Here is a 26,152-nt window from a genome sequence, read left to right as displayed (position 1 = left end):
GATCCGCCCGCCTCGGCCTCCCAAGGTGCTGGGATTATAGGCGTGAGCCACCGCGCCCAGACTTTTTTCTTTTTTTGAGACTGAGTCTTGCTCTGTTGCCCAGGCTGGAGTGCAGTGGCAAGATCTTGGTTCACTGTAAGCTCCACCTCCCGGGTTCAAGTGATTCTGCAGCCTCAGCCTCCTGAGTAGCTGGGACTGCAGGCATGTGCCACAACCGGCCAATTTTCTATTTTTAGTAGAAACAGGGTTTCACCATGTTGGCCAGCATGGTCTCGATATCTTGACTGTCATGCACGTCCTTGTGAAAAGACCACCAAACAGGCTTTGTGTGAGCAATAAAACTTTTTCATCACCTGGGTGCAGGCGGGCTGAGTCTGAAAAGAGAGTCAGCGAAGGGAGATAAGGGTGGGGCCGTTTTATAGGATTTGGGTAGGTAAAGGAAAATTACAGTTGAAAGGGGGTTGTTCTCTGGTGGGCAGGAGTGGGGGTCACAAAGCGCTCAATGGGGGAGTTTTTTGAGCCAGAATGAGCCAGGAAAGGGAATTTCACAAGGTAATGTCATCACTTAGGGCAAGGACCAGCCATTTTCACTTCTTTTGTGATTTTTCAGTTACTTCAGGCCATCTGGGCGTATAGGTGCAAGTCCCAGGGGATGCAATGGCTTGACTTGGGCTCAGAGACCTGACACTGACCTCAAGTGACTCACCTGCCTTGGCCTCCCAAAGTGCTAGGATTACAAGCATGAGCCACCATGCCTCGCCTCTTGGGTTTTTCTGATGAGAAAAGGTGGTGACGATACTGGGCCAATGCTTTGCAAGAAATATCAGAGGTGGCCACTCCCTTTCAATCCCATGTACAAAACTCCATCTGCGGCAGAGGCTGCTGTCCCAGCATCCCTGTGTCACTACCTCCTGTGAGGTATGAAACGCTACGCAGTGGCGTCTCGCCTTGGGAGGTGAGCTGAAGGGACTGTGTGACTTCCAGGTGAAAGGAAGCTTTCACCTCTCCTCGCCTCAGTGACCAGAAAACAAACAGAAGCAGAATGCCTGGCCCACCTGTGCAAAACAACTGCTTCTCTCCAGAACGTTAGGGAAGAGTGAAGAAAAGCATCATCTTACTTAAGGCCCTATATTTTGGGGTCTCTGTCCTAGTAGTCTGTACCCTTCTCCATGGATCTAAGAAGTACATGCAGGCGGGGGGAAGTGGCTCACACCTGTAATCCCAGCACTTTGGGAGGCCGAGGCGGGCAGATCACGAGGTCCGGAGATGGAGACCATCCTGGTGAACACGGTGAAACCCCATTAACTCTACTAAAAATATGAAAAAATTAGCCGGGCGTGGTGACGGGCACCTGTAGTTCCAGCTACCCGGGAGGCTGAGGCAGAAGAATGGCGTGAACCCGGGAGGTGCAGCTTGCAGTGAGCCAAGACTGCGTCACTGCACTCAAGCCTGGGTGACAGAGCGAGACTCCGTCTCCAAAAAAAAAAGTAAAAAGCACACGTACCAAGGTTTGAAACCTCACAGCCCTCATTTCCCGGCTTCCCTTCTCTTAACCCTCAGTCTCAAACCTGGGCTCAAGCAATCCTCCCAGTTCAGCCTCCCAGACTGCTGAGATGACAGGTGTGAGCCACTGGCCAGCCTTTGTTCTCAGTGTGATTCTTTCCTGACACCTGGAGACCGAGTCAGAAGCATCTGGCCTGGCACTCGCTGATGGCCTAGCCTCAACCTCCCTTTCCCGCCTTAATCTCCCTTCTCACATCCCCTGCTTGTGCTCTTCTCCACACTCTTCTTATTTCTGGGTGTCCAAATCCTTGTCACATTTCCTGAACTCAAAGAAAGGCCATGCCAGGCCGGATGCGGTGGCTCACGCCTGTAATTCCTGTAATTCCAGCACTTTGGGAGGCCAAGGCGGGAAGATCACTTGAGTCCAGGAGGCTGACGATGAACCGAGCCCTGATCAAGCCACTACATTCTAGCCTGGGCGAGAGCGCGAGACCCTGTCTCAAAAAAAAAAAAAAAGGAAAAGCCAAATCACTACTTCACCGCAGAGTCCAGCACGGGACTCTCAACGCGGTGAGCGCCTGCTGCACGTCTGAATGAGCCAAGTGTGGCTCCTGTTGTCATCCAGCCACGATCTGTTAATGATTCTTACTGAACACGTGGCTTGTCCTCTTAGAGCACCAGCCAGCAGTTAAAACACAAACCAGCGGCCAAAGTTCAAGCCTGTCCGTCCCCACCAGCCGTGCACCTGGGCGACATCGCCCAACGCCCCGAGGCTCCCTCCTGGTCTCTGCAGACGGAGGCACCGGCACCTCTGCAAGGGCCGCGCGCCAGGGCTCGCGTGAAGCCGCCAGGCAGCGCCGGAGCCCGCTCGATGCAGTCCAACCCCAGCGGGAGCCTTCAAGCCCCAACTCGTCGCGCCAGTAAATTCTTCCCAGGAGCAAGCGGCTCGCGGCTCAGCCTGCAAAGCCCAGCCCGGGCGCTGAACTCAGCAGCGCCCGAGCTGGAGCCCGAAGCCTGCTCTTCCCACGGCGCGGGCCAGTCTCTCTGCGGGCGCGACGCATCCCCGAGCCCGCCCCGGCCCCCCGAGATCTCCGGGGACCGCCTGTCCGAGTCCCGAGCCCGCCCCGCCCTCCGCCCCCGCCGCGGGGAACTCTGGGACTGTCGCTCCCGCCCGTGCCGGAAGCTTCGGCGCAGCAGCGCGACACGAGACTCCCCAGGCTCTGCCAAGCAGTGCCGCTAGCGAAGCGGGCAGAGCTGCCCGGGTGGCCCCCCGCGCACCCTGTGTTCCGGAGGCACCGTGAAGAAGCCCTCCTTACGAATACACTTCAGACGGATCTGCTCCGACTCTAGGTCTGGCTCCGCCATGCCCAGCGCTGGCCACGCCTCCTGTGCGCGCAGGCGCAGACGCGGACGGCCCCGCGGCGCGGGCGCCAAAGCTCCTTTCCGGGCTTCCTCTCCTTACCAACGGTTACCAAGAGAAGCTCCCGCGGGTCCGCCCTAGGCGCTCCGCCCCAGGGACCCGCTCCGACTGCTGCAGTTCGGGCCTTATTTTAGGGTGAAGCCCGGGCACCCGACCCGGCTGCGCCGTAGTGGGAGGCCACGGCGATTATCCAGGTGAAGGTCTTCCAGGTGAGATGGGGTCCCCTAGGTAAGAGGGTGTTCCAGGTGGGAGTCCTTCATATGGCGAGGTCCTCTAGGTGGGGGTGAGGGGGTCCTCCAGGCAAGAGTCCTCCAGGTGAGAGGGTCCCCCAGGTGAGAGGGTCCCCCAGGTGGGGGGGCCCCCAGGTGGGGGGGTCCTCCAGGTCAGAGTCCTCCAGGTGAGGGTCCTCCAGGTTAGAGGGTCCCCCAGGTGAGGGGTCCTCCAGGTGAGAGGGTCCCCCAGGTGAGGGGGTCCTCCAGGTCAGAGTCCTCCAGGTGAGGGTCCTCCAGGTTAGAGGGTCCCCCAGTTGAGGGGTCCTGCAGGTCAGAGTCCTCCAGGTGAGAGGTGAAGGTGAAGGTCCTCCAGGTGAGGGTCAGGTCACTTGGTCCAGGGTTGTGGGCTTCAGCAGGCATTTGGGTGCCTCCTCGGTGTTCAGGACATGGGGGCTCCGGGAGACTGAAGGAAACAAGCGCTGATGTCCATGCCGTCAAGTTCTGTGACAGAAATAAGCAGCAGCAAGTGAAAGACAGGAGAGAAGCTCCGTGAGGGGTGGCATTTAAGTTTAGCTTCTAGGGGGAAGAGGTAGCTATGTCAGCATTCCCTAACAAGGTGTTGCAAAGTAGATCCCTCCCCTCACTCATGGAAGGCCTGACCTCTGAAGCTGATAGAAGCCATTCTCACAGGCGCCTTCCTCTCCAATCTCACAGCCCAGCCCTGGAAGGTGGAGAAAGAAAAGTCGATGTGGAATGTTTAGGAAGTGCCGTTGGTCCAGGTCCAGGTACAGGATCAGGGGCAGCCAGCATGTCCACTAATCTGGCTTCACTGTTGAAATTCAGTTGAGCAAGCAGAGCCTAAACCACTGCCCACTGCTGAGACCAGCTCGGTCGTGGAGACCCTAACCCAACGGCGCTAGAGGAATTAAAGACACACACACCGAAATACAGGGTGTAGAGTGGGAAATCAGGGGTCTCACGGCCTTCAGAGCTGAAAGCCTCGAACAAAGATTTACCCACATATTTATTGACAGCAAGCCAGTGATGAGCATTGTTTCTATACATTATAGATTAACTAAAAGCATTTCTTATAGGAAATAAAAGGATAGGCCAAAATAAAGGGATGGGTCTGGCTAGTTCCCTGCAGCAGGAGCACGTCCTTAAGGCACAGATTGCTCATGCTAAGTTCAGGAACGCTTCGAGCGGTTTTCCGCCCTGGATGAGCCGGGTGTGCCTTGCCCCATTCCAGTAAACGGATAGCCCCTTCCAGCATGGGCATCATGGCCACCATGAGCGTGTCACAGTGCTGCAGAGATTTTGTGATTTTGTTTATGGCCACTTTGGGGGCCAGTTTATGGCCAGGTTTGGGGCCCTGTTCCCAACAGCCCACAGCCAGACCTAGACTCCATTCAGATTGGTTTTGATCAGCATGTAGAAAATGGGGGGGTTCAGTGTGGTATAGAAAATGGGGGTGTTGGCCGGGTGCAGTGGCTCACGCCTGTAATCCCAGCACTTTGGGAGGCCAAGGCAGGCAGATCACGAGGTCAGGAGATTGGGACCATCCTGGCTAACACAGTGAAACTCCGTCTCTACTAAAAATACAAAAAATTACCCGGGCGAGGTGGCGGGCGCCTGTAGTCCCAGCTACTTGGGAGGCTGAGGCAGGAGAATGGCATGAACCCGGGAGGCGGAGCTTGCAGTGAACTGAGATTGCGCCACTGCACTCCAGCCTGAGCGACAAGAGAGACTCTGTCTCAAAAAAACAATAAAGAAATAAGAAAATGGGGGTGTTGTGACTGGGCACAAAAATTACATCATTGAGAAAATTACGCCAGTTGGGGAAGATCTGATCTGGCCAAACCCCCCTTGGCCTTTAGCTTTCAAGCTGCCTTCAGTTATTCTTGGGCTAACTTTGGGAGATGTTTATAGTTTAAATGATAATAGCCCCTCCCCAAAACTCAACTGTATTTGTAAAACTAAGGAGGGGCCACCAGGCTAGGGAGAGGAAAGGAGCCTGAATTCTGCTAAGATGTAGATATCAACAATTGTCAGCCATTATTCCAGAGGTCCTGCAGATAACAACAATGCTATTGGAACCTAAGACTGGCCTTTTGCAGTATCTCTCAAGGGTTTTTTGCATGTCTCGTACCTATGGCTCCAACAGGACCCACTGGCTGATGATGACTTCACCTGGACCTGCCAACTACTCCTGGAGTCCCACCCAGAAGTGACTCAGCAAAGGAGGGTCCTGTCCCACTCTACGATGGCACCCCCCCCCAGCCAGTCAGCAGCAAGCACCCATTGCCTAGCTACCCTACCCTTTCCCCCAAACGACCTTTGGAAAACCCTAGTCCTTGAATTCTTGGGGAGACTGATTTCAGTAATAACCACTTGTCCGTGTGAATTAAACCCTTTCTCTATTGCAGTTTCCCTACCTTGATCAACTGACTCCATCTGGGCAAGAAGAACCCGCCAAGCGGATACAGTATGAAGCCAGTTTTCCCAAGGGCTTTTATGGGCTCCATAAGTCAACTTGGATTGCTTAAAGCAGTCTGTTTATATTTGAAAGCCTTGGTAAAATACGCAGGGTCTCTAATTATGTCCTATTACAAGAGAAAATGGATTGTATTGCACTTGTGCACATAATTCTATTGACATTAGAATACAGATAGGGGAAGGGAGAGGAAAACCTTTTTTTTTTTTTTTTTAAATAGTGCTCACAAATAGTTCCCAATTTTTGGAGAAATCAGAAAGAGATACGCTACTCAAGCAAAAAAAAAAAAGAAACAAATATGTTCCAAATTTTTCTCACAGGAGTGCACTTTACTCAATTGCTAAAAGCTGCAAATAGCTCAAAGTTAAAAAATTTTTCTTGGTTCTGAAAGAACAGAAAGGATCAGTAATGTTTTAAGCAAAAATGTAAAAAGATTATTTCAGTCTTATAATAGTTTAGTCCATAAAATTAACTCTTTTTGCCCAATATTGGATGAATAATCCTCATGCATATAGCAGCTGTCAATGACAGTCTTGGAAGTTTTTCGCCCTATTCCAATGGCACAATCTCTAAAGTGATTGGAAACTTATATTGAAGAGTACCTTGGAGTTCTATAGCTGATTATAAACCGCCCTATAAAAGGATCAAAGTAAAACAATTGTGGATGACAAAATCTTAGCCACAGTTAAAGACATAATTGAGGCCGGGCACAGTGGCTCATGCTTGTAATCCCAGCACTTTGGGAGGCCAAGGTGGGCAGATAACTTGAGGTCAGGAGTTTGAGACCACCCTGGCTAACATAGCAAAACCCTGTCTTGGCTGGGCACAGTGGCTCACACCTATAATCCCAGCACTCTGGGAGGCTGAGGTGGGTGCATCACTTTAGGTCAGGAGTTCGAGACCAGCCTCATCAACATGGTGAAACCCTGTCTCTACTAAACAAATACAAAATTAGCCAGGCATGGTGGTGCATGCCTGTAATCCCAGCTACTTGAGAGGCTGAGGCAGGAGAACTGCTTGAACCCAGAGGTGGAGGTTGCAGTGAGCCGAGATCATGCCATTGCACTCCAAGCCTGGGCAACAAAAGCAAAACTCTGTTTCAAAAAAAAAACCTGTCTCTACTAAAAATACAAAAATTAGCTGGCCGTGATAGCATGCACCTGCAGTCCAACTACTCTGGAGGCTGAGGTACGAGAATCGTTTGAATCCAGGAGGCAGAGGTTGCAGTGAGCCAAGATTGCACCACTGCACTCCAGCCTGGGCCACAGAGCAAGACTCTGTCTCAGAGAAAAGAAAAAAAAAAAAGGCATAATTGGCAAGCAAATTTGGTTACTTATGTGGCACACAATAATTTTACATAATAATCATAACTACTACTAATCCCATATACTAAGACATATCAATCACAGACATACAATTTTGGAACACAAACAACACATTTATAAATATAATCCCAAGAAAAACACCATTTCACATTTAAAAATGCTTCCTGTATGATTTCGTTATACCAAATAAGCCATATATCTCTTTTTGGACATCAGGGGACGTAATATCAAAAAATTGCCAGGCACGGTGGCTCACGCCTGTAATCCCAGCACTTAGGGAGGCTGAGGTGGATGGATCACAAGGTCATGAGATCAAGACCATACTGGCTAACACACTGAATCCCTGTCTCTACTAAAATATACACAAAAATTATCCGGGCATGGTAGCAAGCTCCTGTAGTCCCAGCTACTCTGGAGGCTGACAGGAGAACGGCGTGAACCCGGGAGGCGGAAGTTCAAGTGAGCTGAGATCTTGCCACTGCACTCCAGCCTGGGCGACACAGCAAGACTCTGTCTCAAAAAGAAAAAATAAATAAAAATTAGCCAGGTATGGTGGCAGGCACCTGTAGTCCCAGCTGCTCGGGAGGCTGAGGCAGGAGAATCGCTTGAACCCGGGCGGTGGAGGTTGCAGTGAGCCAAGATTGCCCACTGCACTCCAGCCGGGGCAACAGAGTGAGACTCCATCACAAAAAAAAAGAAAAAAATTAATGAGGACTGAAGAAAGAATTTGATTTTGGAAAGTTTGTCAAATATAAAAAGTTTAAAACAGTTGCTATCACTAAATAGGATCACAGGACATTGTAAAATAAGTCATTCACTTAGCCACAGTGGTAACTCACAGATTTCTCTTTTTTTATTTTCTAATTTTTTTCCTATTTTTACCTTTCTTATGGTGCTGAGATAACTCAAAGATTTCAAAAAAAAAAAATGTAGAAACCTTTATTCTTTGAGGGAATTTCTCAAATGATACAGACAGCATAAGGTCAATTAAATCTCTCTGAACTTTTATAAACAAATCTATTAAATTGTAATCATCATGACCATAAGGTATAATTTTCAGGCCAGGCGCGGTGACTGACGCCTGTAATCCCAGCACTTTGGGAGACCAAGGAGGGCAGATCATGAGGTCAGGAGATCGAGACCATCCTGGCTAACATGGTGAAACCCCATCTCTACTAAAAATACAAAAAATTAGCCAGGTGTGGTGGCGGGTGCCTGTAGTCCCAGCTACTTGGGAGGCTGAGGCAGGAGAATGGCATGAACCCAGGAAGCAGAGCTTGCAGTGAGCCGAGATTGTACCACTGCACTCCAGCCCAGACAACAGGGTGAGACTCCGTCTAAAATATACATATGTGTATATATATATCTTTTTACAAACTTTATCACAACTTACACAAACCATTTATAATATACTTGGTCTTCCTGTTTTATCCTGAACATCCCTCTTTCCAAAATAACCAGCCATTTTAGAACAAAAATTTAGCATACAAGATTCTTTCCCATATGAAATTATTTTCCTTTTAACTTTTCCTTCTAAAAATACCTCCTTATAACTATCTTTACATCTGTAATTATTTACTTTTTTTTTTTAATTTTTTTTTTTGAGACAGAGTCTCGCTCTGTCACCTAGGCCGGAGTGCAGTGGCGCAGTCTCTGCTCACTGCAAGCTCCGCCTCCCGGGTTCTTGCCATTCTCCTGCCTCAGCCTCCTGAGTAGCTGGGACTACAGGCGCCCGCCACCTCGCCCGACTAATTTTTTGTATTTTCAGTAGATGGGGTTTCACCATGTTAGCCAGGATGGTCTCAATCTCCTGACCTCGTGATCCGCCTGCCTTGGCCTCCCAAAGTGCTGGGATTACAGGCGTGAGCCACCACGCCCGGCCATGTATTTGTTTTTTAAAGACAACTCACTATGTTGCCCAGGCTGGTCTCAAACGCCTGTGCTCAAGCAATCCACCCAGCTTGGCCTACCAAAGTACTACTAGGATTACAGGCATGTCACCATGCCTGGATAATTTCTGTATTTTTAGTAGACATGGGGTTTCATCATGTTGGCCAGGCTGGTCTGGAACTCCTGAACTCAAGTGATCCCCCTGCCTCGGCCTCCCAACCTGCTGAGATTACAGGATTGAACCACTGTGCCTGGCCTGTTTCCTTTTCATAAGAACATTTTTTAAGAAACATTTTTTTCCTAAAATATAATTGTTTTTAAGGAAAATTAGAAATGACCTAGACATTTAATGGGTGTCTATTATTTAATATAACTTTTGATTTGAAATTATTACAAGCTTATTTACAGGTATATATTCCATTACATTTACCTGATTAACTTTTAAAAATAGTTCACCTAGATTACTTAAGAAAACTGTGATAGGCCGGGTGCGGTGGCTCACACCTGTAATCCCAGCACTTTGGGAGGCCAAGACGGGCTGATCACGAGGTCAGGAGATCGAGACCATCCTGGCTAACACAGTGAAACCCCCGTCTCTACTAAAAAATACAAAAAACTAGCCAGGCGAGGTGGCAGGCGCCTGTAGTCCCAGCTACTCAGGAGGCTGAGGCAGGAGAATGGCGTGAACCCGGGAGGCGGAGCTTGCAGTGAGCTGAGATCCGGCCACTACACTCCAGCCTGGGCAACAGAGCAAGACTCTTTTCCTGATACAGTATTTAAGTGCTGTTTTTCCTTTAACTGAATTAATTAAAACACTTTTATGTATTTTTGGTGGTGTAACGTTGTATACGTGACTCATGGATTCACAGTTGTATTAGACACATGGAAGATGCCTGACCCTTTTTTTCTTACTGTTTTAAACTTCCAATTTCTTTCTTTCAATCTTTTTTTTTTTTTTTTTTTTTGAGATGGAGTCTCACTCCGTCACCCAGGCTGGAGTACAGTGGCACAATCTCAGCTCACTGCAACCTCCACTTCTTGGGTTCAAGAGATTCTCCTGCCTCAGCCTCCTGGGCAGCTGGGATTACAGGCACCTACCACCATGCCCGGCTAATTTTTTTTTTTTAAGATGGAGTTTCACTCGCCTCCCAGGTTCAAGTGATTCTCCTGCCTCAGCCTCCCAAGTAGCTGGGATTACAGGCGTCCACCACCACACCCGGCTAATTTTTGTATTTTTAGTAGAGACAGGGTTTCACCATCTTGGCCAGGCTGGTCTCGAGCTCCAGACCTCAAGTGATCCACCCACCTCGGCCTCCCAATGTGCTGGGATTACAGGCATGAGCCACCGTGCCTGGCTGCTAATTTTTGTATTTTTAGTAGTGACAGGGTTTCACCATGTTGGCCAGGCTGGTCTGGAACTCCTGACCTTGTGATCCACCCACCTCAGCCTCCCAAAGTGCTGGGATTACAGGCCTGAGCCACCGCGCCCGGCCTAAACTTCCAATTTCTTGATAACCTGTTTCATTCTCCTAGGCAATTTTCAGCTTGATAGCCCTAAATTCACATACCAAAGGAAGAACTCTTAGGTGAAAAATCAGCAAAATCTACATCTCAAAATACAGAGGGAGAGTCTGAGTGTGCTAGAGGGACATTAAAAATGAATGCCACCTGTAATCCCAGAACTTTGGGAGGCTGAGTCAGGCAGATCATGAAGCCAGGAGTTCAAGACCAGCTTGACTAACATGGTGAAACCCTGTCTCTATTAAAAATACAAAAATTATCCAGGTGTGGTGGGCACCTGTAATCCCAGCTACTCAAGAGTCTGAGGCAGGAGAATCGCTTGAACCCGGGAGGCGGAGGTTGCAGTGAGCCGAGATGGTGCCACCACACTGTGGCCTGGGTGACAGAGCAAGACTCCTTCTCAGAAAAAAAAAAATGCCAAGTCAAACATGAAATTATAGGCTGTGCATGGTGGGGGACTTCAGTGGGGCCTACCCAACTTTGAGTAGGGGGCTGCCCACTTCAGTTCCCCTCTCCACTGAGAACTGTTCTGTTGCTCAACAAAACTCTGTCCTGCTCACCCTCCAGCTGTCTGCATAACTTCATTTTTCTTGGACACGGGGGAAGAATTTGGGACTTGTTGAATCACAGATACAAAAGGAGGGTGATGGCCGGGCGCGGTGGCTCACACCTGTAATCCCAGCACTTTGGGAGGCTGAGGTGGGCGGATCATGAGGTCAAGAGATGAAGACCATCCTGGCCAACATGGTAAAACCCCATCTCTACTAAAAATACAAAAAATTGGCCGGGCGTGGTGACGCACACCTGTAATTCCAGCTACTCGGGAGGCTGAGGCAGGAGAATTGCTTGAACTCGGGAGGCGGAGGTTGCGGTGAGCCCAAGATCATGCCATTGCACTCCAGCCTGGGCAACAAGAGCGAAACTCTGTCCAAAAAAAAATTAGCTGGGCGTGGTCGCAATGCACCTGTAGTCCCAGCTACTCAGGAGGCTGAGGTAGGAGAATCGCTTGAACCCAGGAGGCGGAGGATGCAGTGAGCCGAGACTGTGCCACTGCACTCTGGCCTAGCGACAGAGTGAGACTCTGTCTCAAAAAAAAAAAAAAAAGGCAGGGGGTGACACTGTAACACAACCCCACTCACCAGACCGCAGGCAGTGGGAACAATCAAGCTGTGGCATCCTGGGCTCTGCAGCTCTGGCATCTCCACGTTTTGGGTGCCAGCACATTCCCCCTCTCCAGACACCAGTGCCCAAGACAGAAGCAGGTTGTGGCAAGCGCAGTCCAGTCACAGGCTGAGCGCAGATCCCACGGCTGGGCTAGGTGAGCGGGGTACCTCCAGTGGCAAGCCTGGAGCCCAGCGAGACCCAGGTAGGAGCACCACTGGCCACACAGGCCTCCAGTTGGAGAAGCGGCACCCTAAAAAGTCCTGTGTCAACTATTTTAGTAAAAAAAAAAAAATGAGGTAACACAATACAATAGCAAGCAATTTAAGATCTGAGAGGAACGTGTCTGTTTCCACTCTTGGGGTTCCATAAGAAAAACAGAAGTTTCTCCCCAAAAAGGAGTCTGGTGCCTTCTCTTCGACACAGGGGTCTGTATACGTGTATGTGGCATACGGACTTAATTAAGCTAATATGTTGGAATATGTCGGATATTAGCTTTTAGTTAAGTTTACTTTTGACCATTAAACCCTTTTAAAAATCCTCTTGGCTGGGCGCAGTGGCTCACGCCTGTAATCCCAGCAGTTTGGGAGGCCGAGGAGGGTGGATCACGAGGTTAGGAGTTCATGACCAGCCTGGTCAAGATGGTGAAACCCCGTCTCTACTAAAAATACAAAAATTAGCCAGGTGCAGTGGCTAGTGCCTGTAATCCCAACTACTTGGGAGGCTGAGGCAGAAGAATGGCGTGAACCTGGGCGGCCGAGGTTGCAGTGAGCTGAGATCACGCCACTGCACTCCAGCGGGCAACAGAGTGAGACGCCGTCTCAATAAAAAAAAAAAAAAATTCCTGGCCGGGCGCTGTGGCTCAAGCCTGTAATCCCAGCACTTTGGGAGGCTGAGACGGGCGGATCACGAGGTCAGGAGATCGAGACCATCCTGGCTAACACGGTGAATCCCCATCTCTACTAAAAAATACAAAAAACTAGCCGGGCGAGGTGGTGGGCGCCTGTAGTCCCAGCTACTCGGGGGGCTGAGGCAGGAGAATGGCGTAAACCCAGGAGGCAGAGCTTGCAGTGAGCTGAGATCCGGCCACTGCACTCCAGCCTGGGCAACAGAGCGAGACTCCGTCTTAAAAAAAAAAAAAAAATCCTTTTAAATCTTTAAATCTCACTACCTTATTTCAGCTGGGACAAATTGCTGATATTTCAAAAGTAACACAAATTTCAAACCAGAAGCAGTGTAGGAAGCAAACCTGGGCTGTCCTGGTGGAAAAATGGCCGACTCTACCCACTGAACTGCAGCATGAGGTGATGGCACTTACTCTTCGCGGCTTGGCTGGAAAAAGGTGGCCTTGTTATGTAAATAAAGCCCATCAGGTGGTCAAAATCTCTTTTTCCCTTTTTCTGGCTTTTTATTTTTCCTTTTTCCCAGCTGTGGGAATTCAGTTAATTCAGAGGCCTTGTTTCCCACAATTTGTAAATTTCCTTCAGATCTGACCAAGTCTAACAGAGTTCGCCAAATCCAATGGGAAAAAGACTGAAACAGCAAAAATAGCAAACACAGAAACAAAGAAACAAAAAGCAGTTAAGCAAAACAAACAGTCCCACAATTTATACATTTACTGAGCATACTAATATTAAGAAATTAAGACCAGCCAGTTGTTCATGTTAGCTTTAGTCATTAAGGACTTCCAAAACAGAACCCCAATTCAGCTACTTACCGAGGAACGGGGCCCAGGCTTTAGACCGCTCTCTACCATCCTGGAATCAGGAAAAACTCGAGTTGTTTCCGAGCTGAAACTCAGGGAACTCTCCTGCTCCTCATGATTACGGAACCAGGAAAACTCGCCTTCTTTGTTGGAAGCAAGTGAAACACCAGAAAAGGAAAAGGCGTTGTACGCAAAATAAACCTTAGGCCTCAACCAAGTTTCGGGAGATCAGAGATTCTCCGGAGGGTGGCGGGGCTCCCAATCTCAGCCAATTGTCCTATTGTCCTGAGCAATAAAGAAAGCCCAAACGGGTCCTAAGCACCAGTGGAAACTCTGTCAAAGGGCGGGGCCACCTCCACTCTTGAGTCCCTGCACAGTCGCCAACTTGTTAAGCCAACAAGTATCTGAGACAGATCTCAGTCACCTTAGAGGTTTATTTGGCCAAGGTTAAGGATGTGTGCATGAGAGCCAAGTCTGTACCTTCCTCCAAAGATGATGCTGAGGGCTTCAGTATTTAAAGGGGAAAGGGGCTGGAGGGGAAGGAGGGAGGGCATGGTACATCCTTGAATCCACGTGTCACAAGACAAAAGGAGTCAATTATGTATTTGTCTCGTGCTCAGTAAATTGGCACTTCACCCACTTTTTGATGGAGTTGGTGAAGAATATGAACAGACACTTCTCAAAAGAAGACATTTATGCAGCCAACAGACACATGAAAAAATGCTCATCATCACTGGCCATCAGAGAAATGCAAATCAAAACCACAATGAGATACCATCTCACACCAGTTAGAATGGCAATCACTAAAAAATCAGGAAACAACAGGTGCTGGAGAGGATGTGGAGAAACAGGAACACTTTTACACTGTTGGTGGGATTGTAAACTAGTTCAACCATTATGGAAAACAGTGTGGCGATTCCTCAAGGATCTAGAACTAGATGTACCATATGACCCAGCCATCCCATTACTGGGTATATACCCAAAGGATTATAAGTCATGCTGCTATAAAGACACATGCACATATATGTTTATTGCAGCACTATTCACAATAGCGAAGACTGTGTGTGTGTACACTACACAATGGCAGTGCTGGTTTACTACTATTAGTTTTTGAGATGGAGTCTCGCTCTGTCACCCAGGCTGGAGTGCAGTGGTGTCTTCTTGGCTCACTACAACCTCCGCCTCCTGGGTTCAAGAGATTCTCCTGCCTCAGCCTCCCAAGCAGCTGGGATTACAGGCTCCCACCACCACGCCCGGCTAATTTTTGTATTATTAGTAGAGACGGGGTTTCTCCATGTTGGAACCAACCCAAATGCCCATCAGTGATAGACAGGATTAAGAAAACGTGGCACATATACACCATAGAATACTATGCAGTCAGAAAAAAGGATGAGTTCGTGTCCTTTGTAGGGACACGGATGAAGCTGGAAACCATCGTCAGCAAACTATCGCAAGGACAGAAAACCAAACACCGCATGTTCTCCCTCATAGGTGGGAACTGAACAATGAGATCACCTGGACTCAGGAAGGGGAACATCACACATCGGGGCCTGTTGTGGGGTATGGGGAGGGGGGAGGGATAGCACTGGGAGAAACACCTAACGTAAATGACGAGTTAATAGGTGCAGCACACCAACATGGCACATGTATACATATGTAACAAACCTGCACGTTGTACACATGTACTGTAGAACTTAAAGTATTAAAAAAAAGGCCGGGCGCGGTGGCTCAAGCCTGTAATCCCAGCACCGTGGGAGGCCAAGACGGGCGGATCACGAGGTCAGGAGATCAAGACCATCCTGGCTAACACGGTGAAACCCCGTCTCTACTAAAAAAATACAAAAAACTAGCCGGGCGAGGTGGCGGGCGCCTGTAGTCCCAGCTACTCGGGAGGCTGAGGCAGGAGAATGGCGTAAACCCGGGAGGCGGAGCTTGCAGTGAGCTGAGATCTGGCCACTGCACTCCAGCCTGGGCGACAGAGCGAGACTCCGTCTCAAAAAAAAAAAAAAGTATTAAAAAAAAAAACACTGGCACTTCACACAAGATGAACAAAGAGTACCTGTGGAGAAACTTTGTTATTTGTAGCTCTCTGCTTAGGAACAAAAAGGAAGCCGTTTCTTGCGTGACCCATCTTTCAGCTTATTTTTTTTCTTGCGGCAGAGTGAAATTAGCGTCGCAGGTTTTGACTGGCCTTTCCCAACTCCTAAGGCTCTGTGGATGTGTGTACATACTACACAGGCCTGTAGAGATGAGAAACTGCATGTGTGTGGCAGGCAGCAGGCTCCCTCCGCCGGCACCTGAGAAGTCCATGTCCAGGACTCTCCCCGCGACCACTGAAACAAGCCAGCGGGAGACCACACGGAAAGCTTGTTGGCCAGACTGGAAACTAGTAAAGCGAGCACACTGTCACTAAATGCACCAGGCTTCCAGACAGGGCAGAGCATTCTCAACACAGGGGGAAGGCTAGCCTGAGCTGAGGGTTGCTGGAGAGGGCGCAGCCACCTGATAACTTGTCTCGTGCCGTTGTACTCAGGTCCCTTCCACCATCAGGAGCCCTCATCTGTGGGCCAAAAAGACAGGACAGCGCTGGCAAGGCCACTTCCAAAGTCTCAGTGCTATGGCTATCCCATGTCCCCAGCACACATTCCACATTCTTCTTTAGGGCCTTTGAATAAGCGGAGTCAGATTACAGTCAAGCAAGGAGCCCTGGGGCCTGTTAGTCGACTTTGTACCTCTTTGTTCTGGAACATTACATCTTAACGTTTAGCTCTTAGAATCTGACCTTTTCCTCAAGTTTGGGGGCATCTTATTCACTATAACTTCCAAGTATTCACAATGTCTCCTTCTGAAACAAAGGCAAGTGTTTTAACTGTCCACCACGAACCAGAACGTACGATGCCATCTGCTATCCATCACTCTGCACAGACAGCCACTTCCAACATGAACATACTGATTTATTCATTTATCACCACAAAGCTCGCTCTCTGAGCCAGTCACTCTTGCCTCGACCGAGCTGTAAGCAGCTTTGGGGGAAGGCAGGACCAAACGGCACTGGAGAAGGGGCCGCAGCTTCTCCAAGGTGGGGTGGCCCTGGTGCACCCTTCCCGAGAGCACTGGAGAAGGGGCCTCGGTTTCTCACAGGGTGGGGTGGCCCTGGTGCACCCTTCCTGAGAGCACTGCAGAAGGGGGTTTGTTTTCTCACAGGGTGGGGCAGCCCTCGTGCCACCCTCCCGGAGATCACTGGAGAAGGGGCCTCGGTTTCTCACAGGGTGGGGTGCCCCTTCCTGAGACGCCTACTGCAGGGAGTAACGAGTGCCATGCAAGGGTGCTTGTTTATTCTTTGAGATGTGAACTGTAGGCGTCTACTGTGCTGGGGTTCCTGTGCCGCCGGTAGGGGCCCCAGTCCTCCTGCTCCTGAATGGTTCTCTGCTGGTCACTCCCACTGGAACTGCAGCTGATGAGCGTCTCATTTGACGCTCGCGTGATGATGATCTGTGGAATGACCACTTTCCTCCTGCTGGACTTTTGCTTTACATCAGGTTTCTCTAGAGGAAAAAACATCCAGGGATTTAGTAGATGTGTGGAAAGCTCCTTCCACCTCCTGCCACTGCTCAGAGTAAAGGAATTAGATGTATGGTCAGCAGAAGAAACGGGTGAGTCCAAAAGTGATCAAAACTGTCCATGAACATTCCAGGGCTTAATGGATTTGCAACTCAGCCAGGAGGGTTGCTGATGCTGGACACCCTTTTCAGGGAAGAAACCAGGAGAAACACTTCCACCGTTCGCGGCAGGATGGCGTCAGGGCGACCAGCACCGGAAGGAGAGACGGCACACGCCCAGGCAGGCGCCGCCTCCGAGCTCAAGGTTCAGAGACATCATTTTCACTTCAACGCTAATTCTGGTAAAGCCCTTTGTACAGAACTTTATTTATTAGAATGTTCTAGAAATGGACATTTCTGATGTTGCTCCCATTTTCTTAAACTTGTTAAGGTTACAAGGAACGCCTGAGACCTGTGAAACTGCTGAGCCTGCCAAGCACTGCCAAGTACAAAGCAGAAGTGCTCCTTCGCCGGCTGCTCTCCTGGCCGGCCACCCGCCCCCTTCCCGGACTGTCACTGCTATGGACTTCTGGGAGAGCAGGGCGGAGCTCGCTCTCTGCACACATATGTGTGGTACAGGGTTAGAAGACTCACAGTCACCTTTTCACAGAAACGTAACAACAGCGGGTATGTTGTTCTACAGCTTTGTGGGGACACTTGATAGCTCACGAACCTGGATGCGAGGTAGGATAGACAGCTGGCAATGGCAGTGCTGGTTTATTATTTTTTATTATTAGTTTTTGAGATGGAGTCTCGCCTCTGTCACCCAGGCTGGAGTGCAGTGGTGTGATATCGGCTCACTGCAACCTCCGCCTCCCGGGTTCAAGTGATTCTCCTGCCTCAGCCTCCCGAGCAGCTGGGACTACAGACTCCCGCCACCACGTCCAGGTAATTTTTGTATTATTAGTAGAGATGGGGTTTCTCCATGTTGGCTGGTCTCAAACTCCTGACCTCAGGTGATCCACCGCCTCGGCCTCCCAAAGTGCTGGGATTACAGGTGTGAGGCACCACGTCCGGCCGACAGTGCTGGCTTTTATCGTGTGCCTGTTCTGAGCCCTAGAACAGTGAAAAATGACACACGGCAGCTTCTGCTATAGGTCTCTGACAACCCACATTTCACAGACAAAACTGAGGCACAGACAAGCCAAGTCGCCTGCCCAAGTCTCGTCAGACTGGGGAGCCACAGAGGCCAACTCGCCTGCCCAAGGCTAACCAGACGGGGAAGGTGGAGAGGCCAAGTCGCCTGCCCAAGGCTCGTCAGATGGGGTATTCAGGCCTCAACCTCTCCCTTTGCCTGTGGTTCTGTGTTACAGAGCCTCATCTGTGTCAGCTGCCGAATGACCCACAGCTGCATTAAGCACTGAGAGATGTCCCTTTTTCTTTTTTTGAGACAGGATCTTGGTCTGTGGCCCAGGCTGAAATGCAGTGGCATGATCATGGCTCACTAAAGCCTCAACTTCCTGGGCTCAAATGATCCTCCCACTTCAGCTTTCCAAGTAGCTGGGACTACCAGCATGCACCACCACACCCAGCTAATTTTAAAATTTGTTGTAGATTCAGGGTTTTGCCATGTTGCCCAGGCTGGTCTCAAACTCTCAGGCTCAAGTTATTCTCCCACCTCACCCTCCCAAAGTGCTGGGATTACAGCAGCCATGAGAAACTGTGTTGGCCCTTTTCTTCCATTTTTAGAGACAGGGTCTCACTCTGTAGCCCAGGAAGGAGTGCAGTGGCTATTTGTAGATGTGATCATAGCAAACTACAGTCTTGACCTCCCAGGCCCAAGTGATCCTCCTACCTCAGCCTCCTGAGTAGCTGGGACCACAGATCTCACCTATGGGACCATATTATTCCCACACCACCATACCTGGCTCACTTTTTTTTCTTTTCAGTAGAGATGAGGTCACCTTGTGTTACCCAGGCTGGTCTCAAACTTTTGGACTTAAGGGATCCTCCTGCCTCAGTTTCCAAAGTCCTGAGATGACAGGTGTGAGCCACTGCGCCCAGCCTATTTCCAATTTTTATCTTTTTCAGACAGTGCGACAGTGAACATTCTTGCATTTATGTGTTCACACTCTTTGGAGGGTTTATCTATTGGTAAATTACTAGAACTTCTGGATAAATGGGTATAATTCACTTCAAATTTTGGTAAATACTGTCAAACTTTTCCATAGAGACGACGTCAACTTACGTTTCCACAAAGAGACTATGAACTTAGAAAGGCGTTCCCCATTCCAAACTTATAAAAACATTTGCCTATTTTCCACTTTTTCTCTTTTTTGGGGGGGGGTCAGGGTCTCACTCCGGTGACCCAGGCAGTGAGGGCAGGGGCAGGCCACCTGGAGCAGCCACTGCAAAGGCACCAGCTGCAGCAGACAAGGCGTGGCCAGGGCTGAGTGCTCCACAGATCCCACGGGAGACAGGAACAGGCAGGAGCCTCCCCCTTCTGAGCTGATGCGGCCGGGGCCCAACCCAGCCACAGCTATGGCCCTGGGCATCCCTGTGCTCTCAGGGCCGAGGAAGCACCCCCAATCCTGCAGGCTCAGAAGTGCCTGCTCCCACTGTCTGGCCTCTCCCCACTTCCACTGCCCACTCCAATTTCAGAGCAAAGTTGAGGCCAAGCCCAGGCACCGTCATGACCTGGCCAGGTGTACATGCACTCAAGGCAATGCTGACAAGCCAGCCCCTGCCGTCTCGATCCCCCTCCAGACTTCAGGTCCTGACGAGCATGGGGAGAAAGGTGAGGGGGACCTGAGGGCAGTTCAGCCTGAGCCTGCAGGCATCCCTCAGCACGAACAGCCTGGACACCATGGACAACACGATGAATGGCAGCAGGAGGCAGAAAGGCTCTTGGGCAGAAAGGAGCAGGGCCGCAGTGAAGCCCCGCCCTCAAGCCAGGGACGGCCTGAAGCCTGGGGGCTGGACTTTCAGTTCTGGGTGGAGTCTGTGGCCCAGAGTGAGAACTTACGGTGCTTTTGCTGGTCTACCCATGGCTGCCCATGGACCAGTCAGCACTTCCCCCTTCTGAAGCCCATAAAAACCCTGGACTCAGCCAGACTCACAGACATCAGAACGACCAGCTGCGGGGGAAGGAGCTACGCACGCTGCGTCTCCTGAGAACTGTTCTGTCGCTCAGTGAAGCGCCTGTCTGTCTTGCTCACCCTCCAACTGTCTGCGTATCTCATTCTCCCTGGAGGCAGGACAAACACGTGGGACCCACCAAATCGCGACTCAAAGAGCTGCTAATAAATGGGGCTGAAATGCACCCACCGGTCCCTGGCTTACCACGCGGCAGGTGACAGAGAGAACAGTTGTGGCCCTATGGGGAGCCCAGGTCAGGGCTGTGACACCCTCTTTGGGGCTCCGTCGTTCCTGGCATCTCCAGTCTCCTGGGTGCCACTGCATTCCCCTCATCCAGATGAAGGTGCCCACAGCGGAAGCCACATGTGGTACATCTGGTCCAGCTGCAGCCTCGCAGAGCCAGTACCTGTGCTAGCACCTGCAGCTGCCCCACCCAGGCCCCTGCCTGGCTGTGCGCAGCGGCCGGACCCCACACTTGCTCCCCCACACACCGCTCACTGTTGTCTACCTGGCTCGCCATTTGCAGGTGTGGGATCTGGACTAGGAGTGTGAGCTGAGTGCAGTCTGCTGAATGAGTGGACAGTACAAGCCCAGCAGGTGTGAGCAAAACCCAGGCAGAAGCGCTGCGGTCACAGATGTTTCTGGCTAGCAAAGTGACACCCTAAGGCTCCCGTGACAGCAGCAGGTGGTGGCATGACCAAGACTCAACAAAGCCCCAACCACCCAGACTCAAGTGATCCTCCCACCTCATTTAAAATTTTTGTTTTGGGCCAGGCACGGTGGTTCACGCCTGTAATCCCAGCACTTTGAGAGGCCGAGGCGGTAGGATCACGAGGTCGGGAGATCAAGACCATCCTGGCTAACACGGTGAAACCCCGTCTCTACTAAAAATACAAAAACAAATAAGCCAGGTGTGATGGCAGGCGCCTGTAGTCCCAGCTACTCGGGAGGCTGAGGCAGGAGAATGGCGTGAACCCGGGAGGCAGAGCTTGCAGTGAGCCGAGATCGCAACACTGCACTCCAGCCTGGGCGACAGAGCGAGGCTCCGTCTCAAAAAAAAAAAAAAAAGTTGCACATGACCTTCTGCAACTGGCTTTTTTCACTCAGCATGATATTTTTTAATAGCTCATAGAAGTGTTCCATTTCTCTTCTTATTCAAAATTTTCTTGCAATTAAGCATACCCTACCTTCATAAAAATGTTACAGGCCAGGCGCAGTGGCTCAAATCTGTAATACTGGCACTTTGGGAGGCCGAGGCGGGCGGATAACAAGGTTAGGAGTTTGAGACCAGCCTGTCCAATATGGTGAAACCCCATCTCTACTGAAAATACAAAAATTAGCCAGCCGTGGTGGCGGGTGCCTTAAGCTGAGGTAGAAGAATTGCTTGAACCGCGGAGGCAGAAATCTCAAAACAAACAAACAAACAAAGTTGCAAAAGTGTTTAAACGAGCCGGGCATGGTGGCCCACGCCTGTGATCCCAGCACTTTGGGAGGCTGAGGCAGGTGGATCAGCTGAAGGCAAGAGTTTAAGGCCAGCCTGGCCAATGTGATGAAAGCCCATCTCTACTAAAAATACAAAAAAAAAAAATTTAGCTGGGGATGGTGGCAGGCGCCTGCAATCCCAGTTACTTGGGAGGCTGAGGCAGGAGAATCTCTTGAACTTGGGAGGCAGAGGCTACAGTGAGCTGAGAGCCGAGATTGCGCCAATGCACTCCAGCCTAGGCAACAAGAGTAAAACTCCATCTCCAAAAAAAAAAGAAAAAAAAGTGTTCAAACACGCAAGAAAATAGAATATTTTCTATTGCACCTAAGCAGCGCTCAGCCTCAATCAGTATTTTGTTGTCTTGTTCTTTCTTCATTTTTTTCCTATCTCTCTTTTTGAGATGGAGTCTCGCTCCATTGCCCAGGGATGATCTTGGCTCACTGCAACCTCTGCCTCCTGGGTTCAAGTGATTCTCCTGCCTCAGCCTCCAAACTAGCTGGAATTACAGGTGCATACCACCATGCCCAGCTAATTTTTTTGTATTTTTTGTAGAGACGGGGTTTTGCCATGTTGGCCAGGCTGGTCGCGAACTCCTGACCTCACGTGATCCACCCTTCTCGGCCTCCCACAGTGCTAGGGTTACAGCATGAGCTGCCGCGCCCAGCGTCCTGAGTATCTTTAAGTAATTTCAGACATGATTTTACCCATAAATGTTGCAGTATACCTCCTTATCAGATAGGGATTGTGTTTTAGCATAACTACAATAGCATTGCCACATCTAAGCAAATTCACACTGACTCATCCCTAAATACCCGATCTGACTGTCTCAGGAGTGACTGAGCCCAGGTTCTAGGTTTCTCAGGTTTCCTTCTAACATTTCCTTCCTTTTTTCCCCAGTTCTTTATTTGTGGTAGAATTTCCAACACTGTAGAATAAGCTGACTATAAATCTGTGATGTGTTAGACCTCTGTATGTTTGTGAATTTTGTAACGCAAAAATTTAAGCATATACAGCAGTAGTTATGATAACAGTATAATATATCTGTATTGGTCCGTTTTCATGCTGCTAATAAAGACATACCAGAGACTGAATAATTTATTCAGGAAAAAGGTTTAATGGACTTATAGTTCCACATGGCTGGGGAGGCCTCACAATCACAGCAGAAGGCAAGAAGGGGCAAGTCACGTCTTACACGGATGGCAGCAGGCAGAGAGCGCTTATGCAGGAAACTCCCGTTTTTAAAACCATCGAATCTCGTGAGACTCATTCACTATCACGAAAACAGCATGGGAAAGACCTGCCCCCATGATTCAACCACTTCCCACCCAGTTCTTCCTACATGTGGGAATTCAAAATGAGATTTGGGTGAGGACACAGCCAAGCCATATCAATATCCCCACAGCTGCCACAGTGATTAACTCATGGCCAAACTGTCTCCCCATCAGGGCCCTTCTGTTCTGGTCACTACTGCTCCATAGTAATTTACCCCAAGCCTCAGCAGCTTAAAATAACTACTTGCTTTTCTCTGGATTTTATGGGTTCAGGACAGGTTTGGCAGGACAGGTATCACCTGTGGGTGCCCAGGCAGCTGCAGGCATCTAAAGACTCACTGAGATGTCCAGGGCGGCTCTTGGGGCTGGACACTGATGCTGGCTCCCCGTGAGGTGCACGCCCCAAGCTGAGATGACTCCAGGATCCAGCCAGAGCCTGGAATCACTGCTGGCTTGTTCACTCATAAGTCTGGCTCCTGGGTAGGAAGGGCTTAGGGACCAGGACTGCTAACTGCACTGCTTCCCAGGCTCAGATTCAGGTTAAACCACGTCTGTGATCCTCCAAAGGCCCCTTGTGTTCAGCTGTGGTCGACTCCCATTCCTGCCCAGCAACCACTCACGTGCTTCTCTCTGCAATGTGTTTGTCTTTTCTGGTCATTTCATGTAAAGGGAATTGCAGTATGAGTGGTCTTTCCTCTGGCTTTTCTCACTTAGCGTCCCACCTTCAGGATCCTTCACGGTGTGGCAAAGGAGTCAGCAGCCTGCTCCTCACTGTCGCGCAGGCCATCACTGCGTGGAGAGCGTGCACACTTCATCTTCTCTCCTGAACTCTGTCCTCACTTTTGCTCTGTTGTTTTCCCTTCATGTCCACCTTCCTCCCACACCCTCTGGTGTGACAGACACTGCTGGGGCCTTTCCGACAGGCGGTCCTCCTTCCCCCACTTCCGTGGCTGGTAGAGGTCCTGCCCACTGCTGTGCTTCACAGCTCCCTCCAGCCCCTGGGGAATCTGCACTGTTGAGTGTGTCCTAGAGAGGCTGGGCAGGCGAAGCCTTCCTGGGAAAGGTTTCCGTGCTAATATAAAGCAAGAAGCAATGCCTTTGAAGTAGATGCAGTCCTGCCTGCGTGTGGGGGCTGTACACTCACTGGGGGCTGTGGACACTGAGAGTGGTCAGGAAGAGACATGCAAAGCCCTTGATGTCACGGCTGTGCTAACAAGCCAACCTGGAAGCCCTGCCTCTGACCCTTCATTTGTGAGACATTAAATCCCTGTGTTAAAACTGTGTTTACTTAGCTTTTCTGTAACTTTCAGCTAAAAGCACCCTGACAGGTAGCATCTTCCAAACCGCCACCCTAAGGTGATGCTATTCCTGCAGACTTCCATCCTCCAGTGAGGGGTTCCAAAGTTGGGAATTCAAATCCAGGCCTTTCTTCCAAGTCCAAGGCCCAGAGCCTCCTACTTCCAGCCCTTGATCCCACAAGCCTATCTGAACCAGTCCAGACCCAGCTCCTCTGCCTAGCAGGCCAGTCATTCCCGACACTCTTTCTTTTCTGACCCGAGTGGCTGATTCTTTTTTTTTTTTTTTTTTGAGACAGTCTCTCTCTATAGCCCAGGCTGGAGTACACTGGCGCGATCTCGCTCACTGCTACCTCCGCCTCCCAGGTCTCGGTTCAAGCAATTCTCCTGCCTCAGCCTCCTGAGTAGCTGGGATTACAGGCAGATGCCACCATGGCCAGCTAATTTTTGTATTTTTAGTAGAGATGGGGTTTCACCATGTTGGCCAGGCTGGTCTTGAACTCCTGACCTTAAGTGATCCACCCACCTTGGTCTCCCAAAGTGCTGGGATTACAGACGTGAGCCACCGTGCCCAGCCGAGTGGTTCATTCTTGTGATGAAACTGAAACACTTCCTCCTGGCACAGGCCCCCAATCTCCTCAGATGACAGGCTCTGCGGGTTCTGCCTGCTTGACCCTTCTGAAATTCGTACTGCAAGGCCTCGCTGGCTCCCACTGGGCCAACAGCAATGGGTCTCTGATGGGGCCACCTCCCCTGGGAACTTGCTTCCCTGTTGGTAGGCACAGACCCCATCATGCCGCCCTCTTTTTTATTTTTAAATATTTGTTTTTTGTAGAGACAGAGTCTCACTATGTTGCCCAAGCTGGTCTCGAACTTCTGGGCTCAAAAGATCCTCCTGCCTCGGTCTGCCAAGTAGCTGGGAGGACAGGTGTGAACCACTACGCCAGGCAGCATCTCTATTGTTTAAACTATTTAACACTTCCAGCTCCATGTGGTAAAACTGATGGAAAACTTTGTATTCTAGCTTCTTCCTACTGTTAGGGCCTCATCTTCCCCACACACACCCAAAGGTCTGGTCACACTAGGCTGTTATAAAAGACGACTTTGTCGCACCCAGGTTCTACTCCTCTGTCACCCTCCACAATGTGCTTGCGCCAGCAGCCCTTGGAGAGCTACACTCCAGCCTGGGACGGCCTCCCAAGGCTCTGTTCCAGTGTGCGGAGGCTGAGGGATTCTCGGTGGCACCAAGATACCCAGCCCTCCAGGAGAACCTCACGTGAGACACACGCACACTGCTTCAGCCCCTCGACCACCTGGTACATACTTATCACTCGGGAACTGACCTACATTTTCATTAAACTTATGTTTTCAACCAAGAATTCTGGATATTTATCTCCTACATAAAGTTCCTAAAACAAACCAGTTTCAACTTTAGGGTGCGTGCCTGCTACTAGTGTCCATTGGTAAGGTCTCAGAAGTAGGCTCCTCACCCCAGCCCCAGATCCTCCAAGCCGCTGACCTCGCTTCGCTCCCTCCCGCCCTCTCCTACCTTCCAGCGAAGCTGCCGACAACAGGTGCTTGGCTGTCCCGGCCCCCGGGTGGAGGCTGTCCACAGGCTTCTCCGACTCCTTGTCTGCATGCCTGGGTTCCTGGGAATGCTTCTCCATCAACTTATCCTTAGGTTTTGGAACCGAATAGGTGGATCCCTTCTTTTGCTCCTCACCTGAAATACATGGATCATCCGTTAGACCCGGGACTTACCGAATCCAGGGCAGTGGGTCCCATCGTCTTCAGTCGCCTGCTTGGGTCTAGAATAAGCTGGCTTCAAAGTCTCGAGTCTCTCCGTTTCCGTAACTGCCTCAGGCGGGAAGATACTTAAGGCGCCGTCCGTGGCGGACTCGGTGGCAGGAACGGTTCGCCCCGGGCCGAGGTCGGCGCCTGCGCTCGCGCCGCCCCGCCCAGCCCCGCCCTGGGCCCGCGCCGAGGGGCGGAGACACGGGGAGCCCAGCGCCTGCGCCCCCTTTACCTTTCCTGGGTTTCTGTTTGCTTTTGGAAAGGCCCATAGGTGAGCCCACCGCCCCCGCCGGGGCAAGCCCGGGTCCCCACACCTCCGCGGCCGCGCAGCCCAGAACGACCGACAAAAGGTCCTCGCGACCGCGTCGCGCGTCACCATGGCGACGGCGCGCCGCGCAGCC

General features: G+C 50.6%; 2 protein-coding genes and 1 long non-coding RNA gene across 12 annotated transcripts in view; 1 reads left to right on the top strand and 2 right to left on the bottom strand.

The window, feature by feature from the left end:
* Nucleotides 1-2,921, bottom strand: part of CDK10 (cyclin dependent kinase 10) — a 14,588-nt gene extending 11,667 nt beyond the window's left edge. For 2 of the 8 annotated variants that reach the window (XM_026447384.2, XM_026447385.2), the window contains exon 1: nucleotides 2,782-2,921. In XM_026447384.2, coding sequence (XP_026303169.1) covers nucleotides 2,782-2,868 — 87 coding nt within the window. In that variant the 5' untranslated portion in view covers nucleotides 2,869-2,921. The remainder of the gene's footprint in view (nucleotides 1-2,781) is intronic. The other 6 variants (XM_026447388.2, XM_026447387.2, XM_026447386.2 and 3 more) reach the window with 6 other exon arrangements.
* Nucleotides 2,922-16,164: 13,243 nt separating this feature from the next.
* On the bottom strand, nucleotides 16,165-25,919 carry SPATA33 (spermatogenesis associated 33). Of its 3 annotated transcripts, none has more exons than XM_023228886.2 (2): nucleotides 25,507-25,919; nucleotides 16,165-16,776 (listed from the first exon to the last, which is right to left on the bottom strand). In XM_023228886.2, exons 1-2 carry the CDS (start codon nucleotides 25,622-25,624, stop codon nucleotides 16,565-16,567), a joined length of 330 nt encoding a protein of 109 aa, XP_023084654.1. In that variant the 5' UTR covers nucleotides 25,625-25,919; the 3' UTR covers nucleotides 16,165-16,564. The 3 variants fall into 3 exon arrangements, 2 of the variants coding, with proteins under 2 accessions (XP_023084654.1, XP_023084655.1); XR_002735085.2 differs by lacking the exon at nucleotides 16,165-16,776 and adding an exon at nucleotides 22,483-23,451 and having other exon boundaries at nucleotides 25,507-25,876; XM_023228887.2 differs by lacking the exon at nucleotides 16,165-16,776 and adding an exon at nucleotides 22,483-23,734 and having other exon boundaries at nucleotides 25,507-25,708.
* Nucleotides 16,689-17,558, top strand: LOC116418512. Its single transcript, XR_004228573.1, has 3 exons — nucleotides 16,689-16,884; nucleotides 16,984-17,132; nucleotides 17,222-17,558. It is a non-coding gene; the product is annotated as an uncharacterized LOC116418512 (long non-coding RNA).
* Nucleotides 25,920-26,152: the final 233 nt, after the last annotated feature.

Source organism: Piliocolobus tephrosceles, chromosome 17, assembly GCF_002776525.5.
Source record: "Piliocolobus tephrosceles isolate RC106 chromosome 17, ASM277652v3, whole genome shotgun sequence".
Taxonomy (NCBI): Eukaryota; Metazoa; Chordata; class Mammalia; order Primates; family Cercopithecidae; genus Piliocolobus; species Piliocolobus tephrosceles.
The sequence above is the reverse complement of the archived record's forward strand: the minus strand, read 5'-3'. Positions and strand labels throughout refer to the sequence as shown.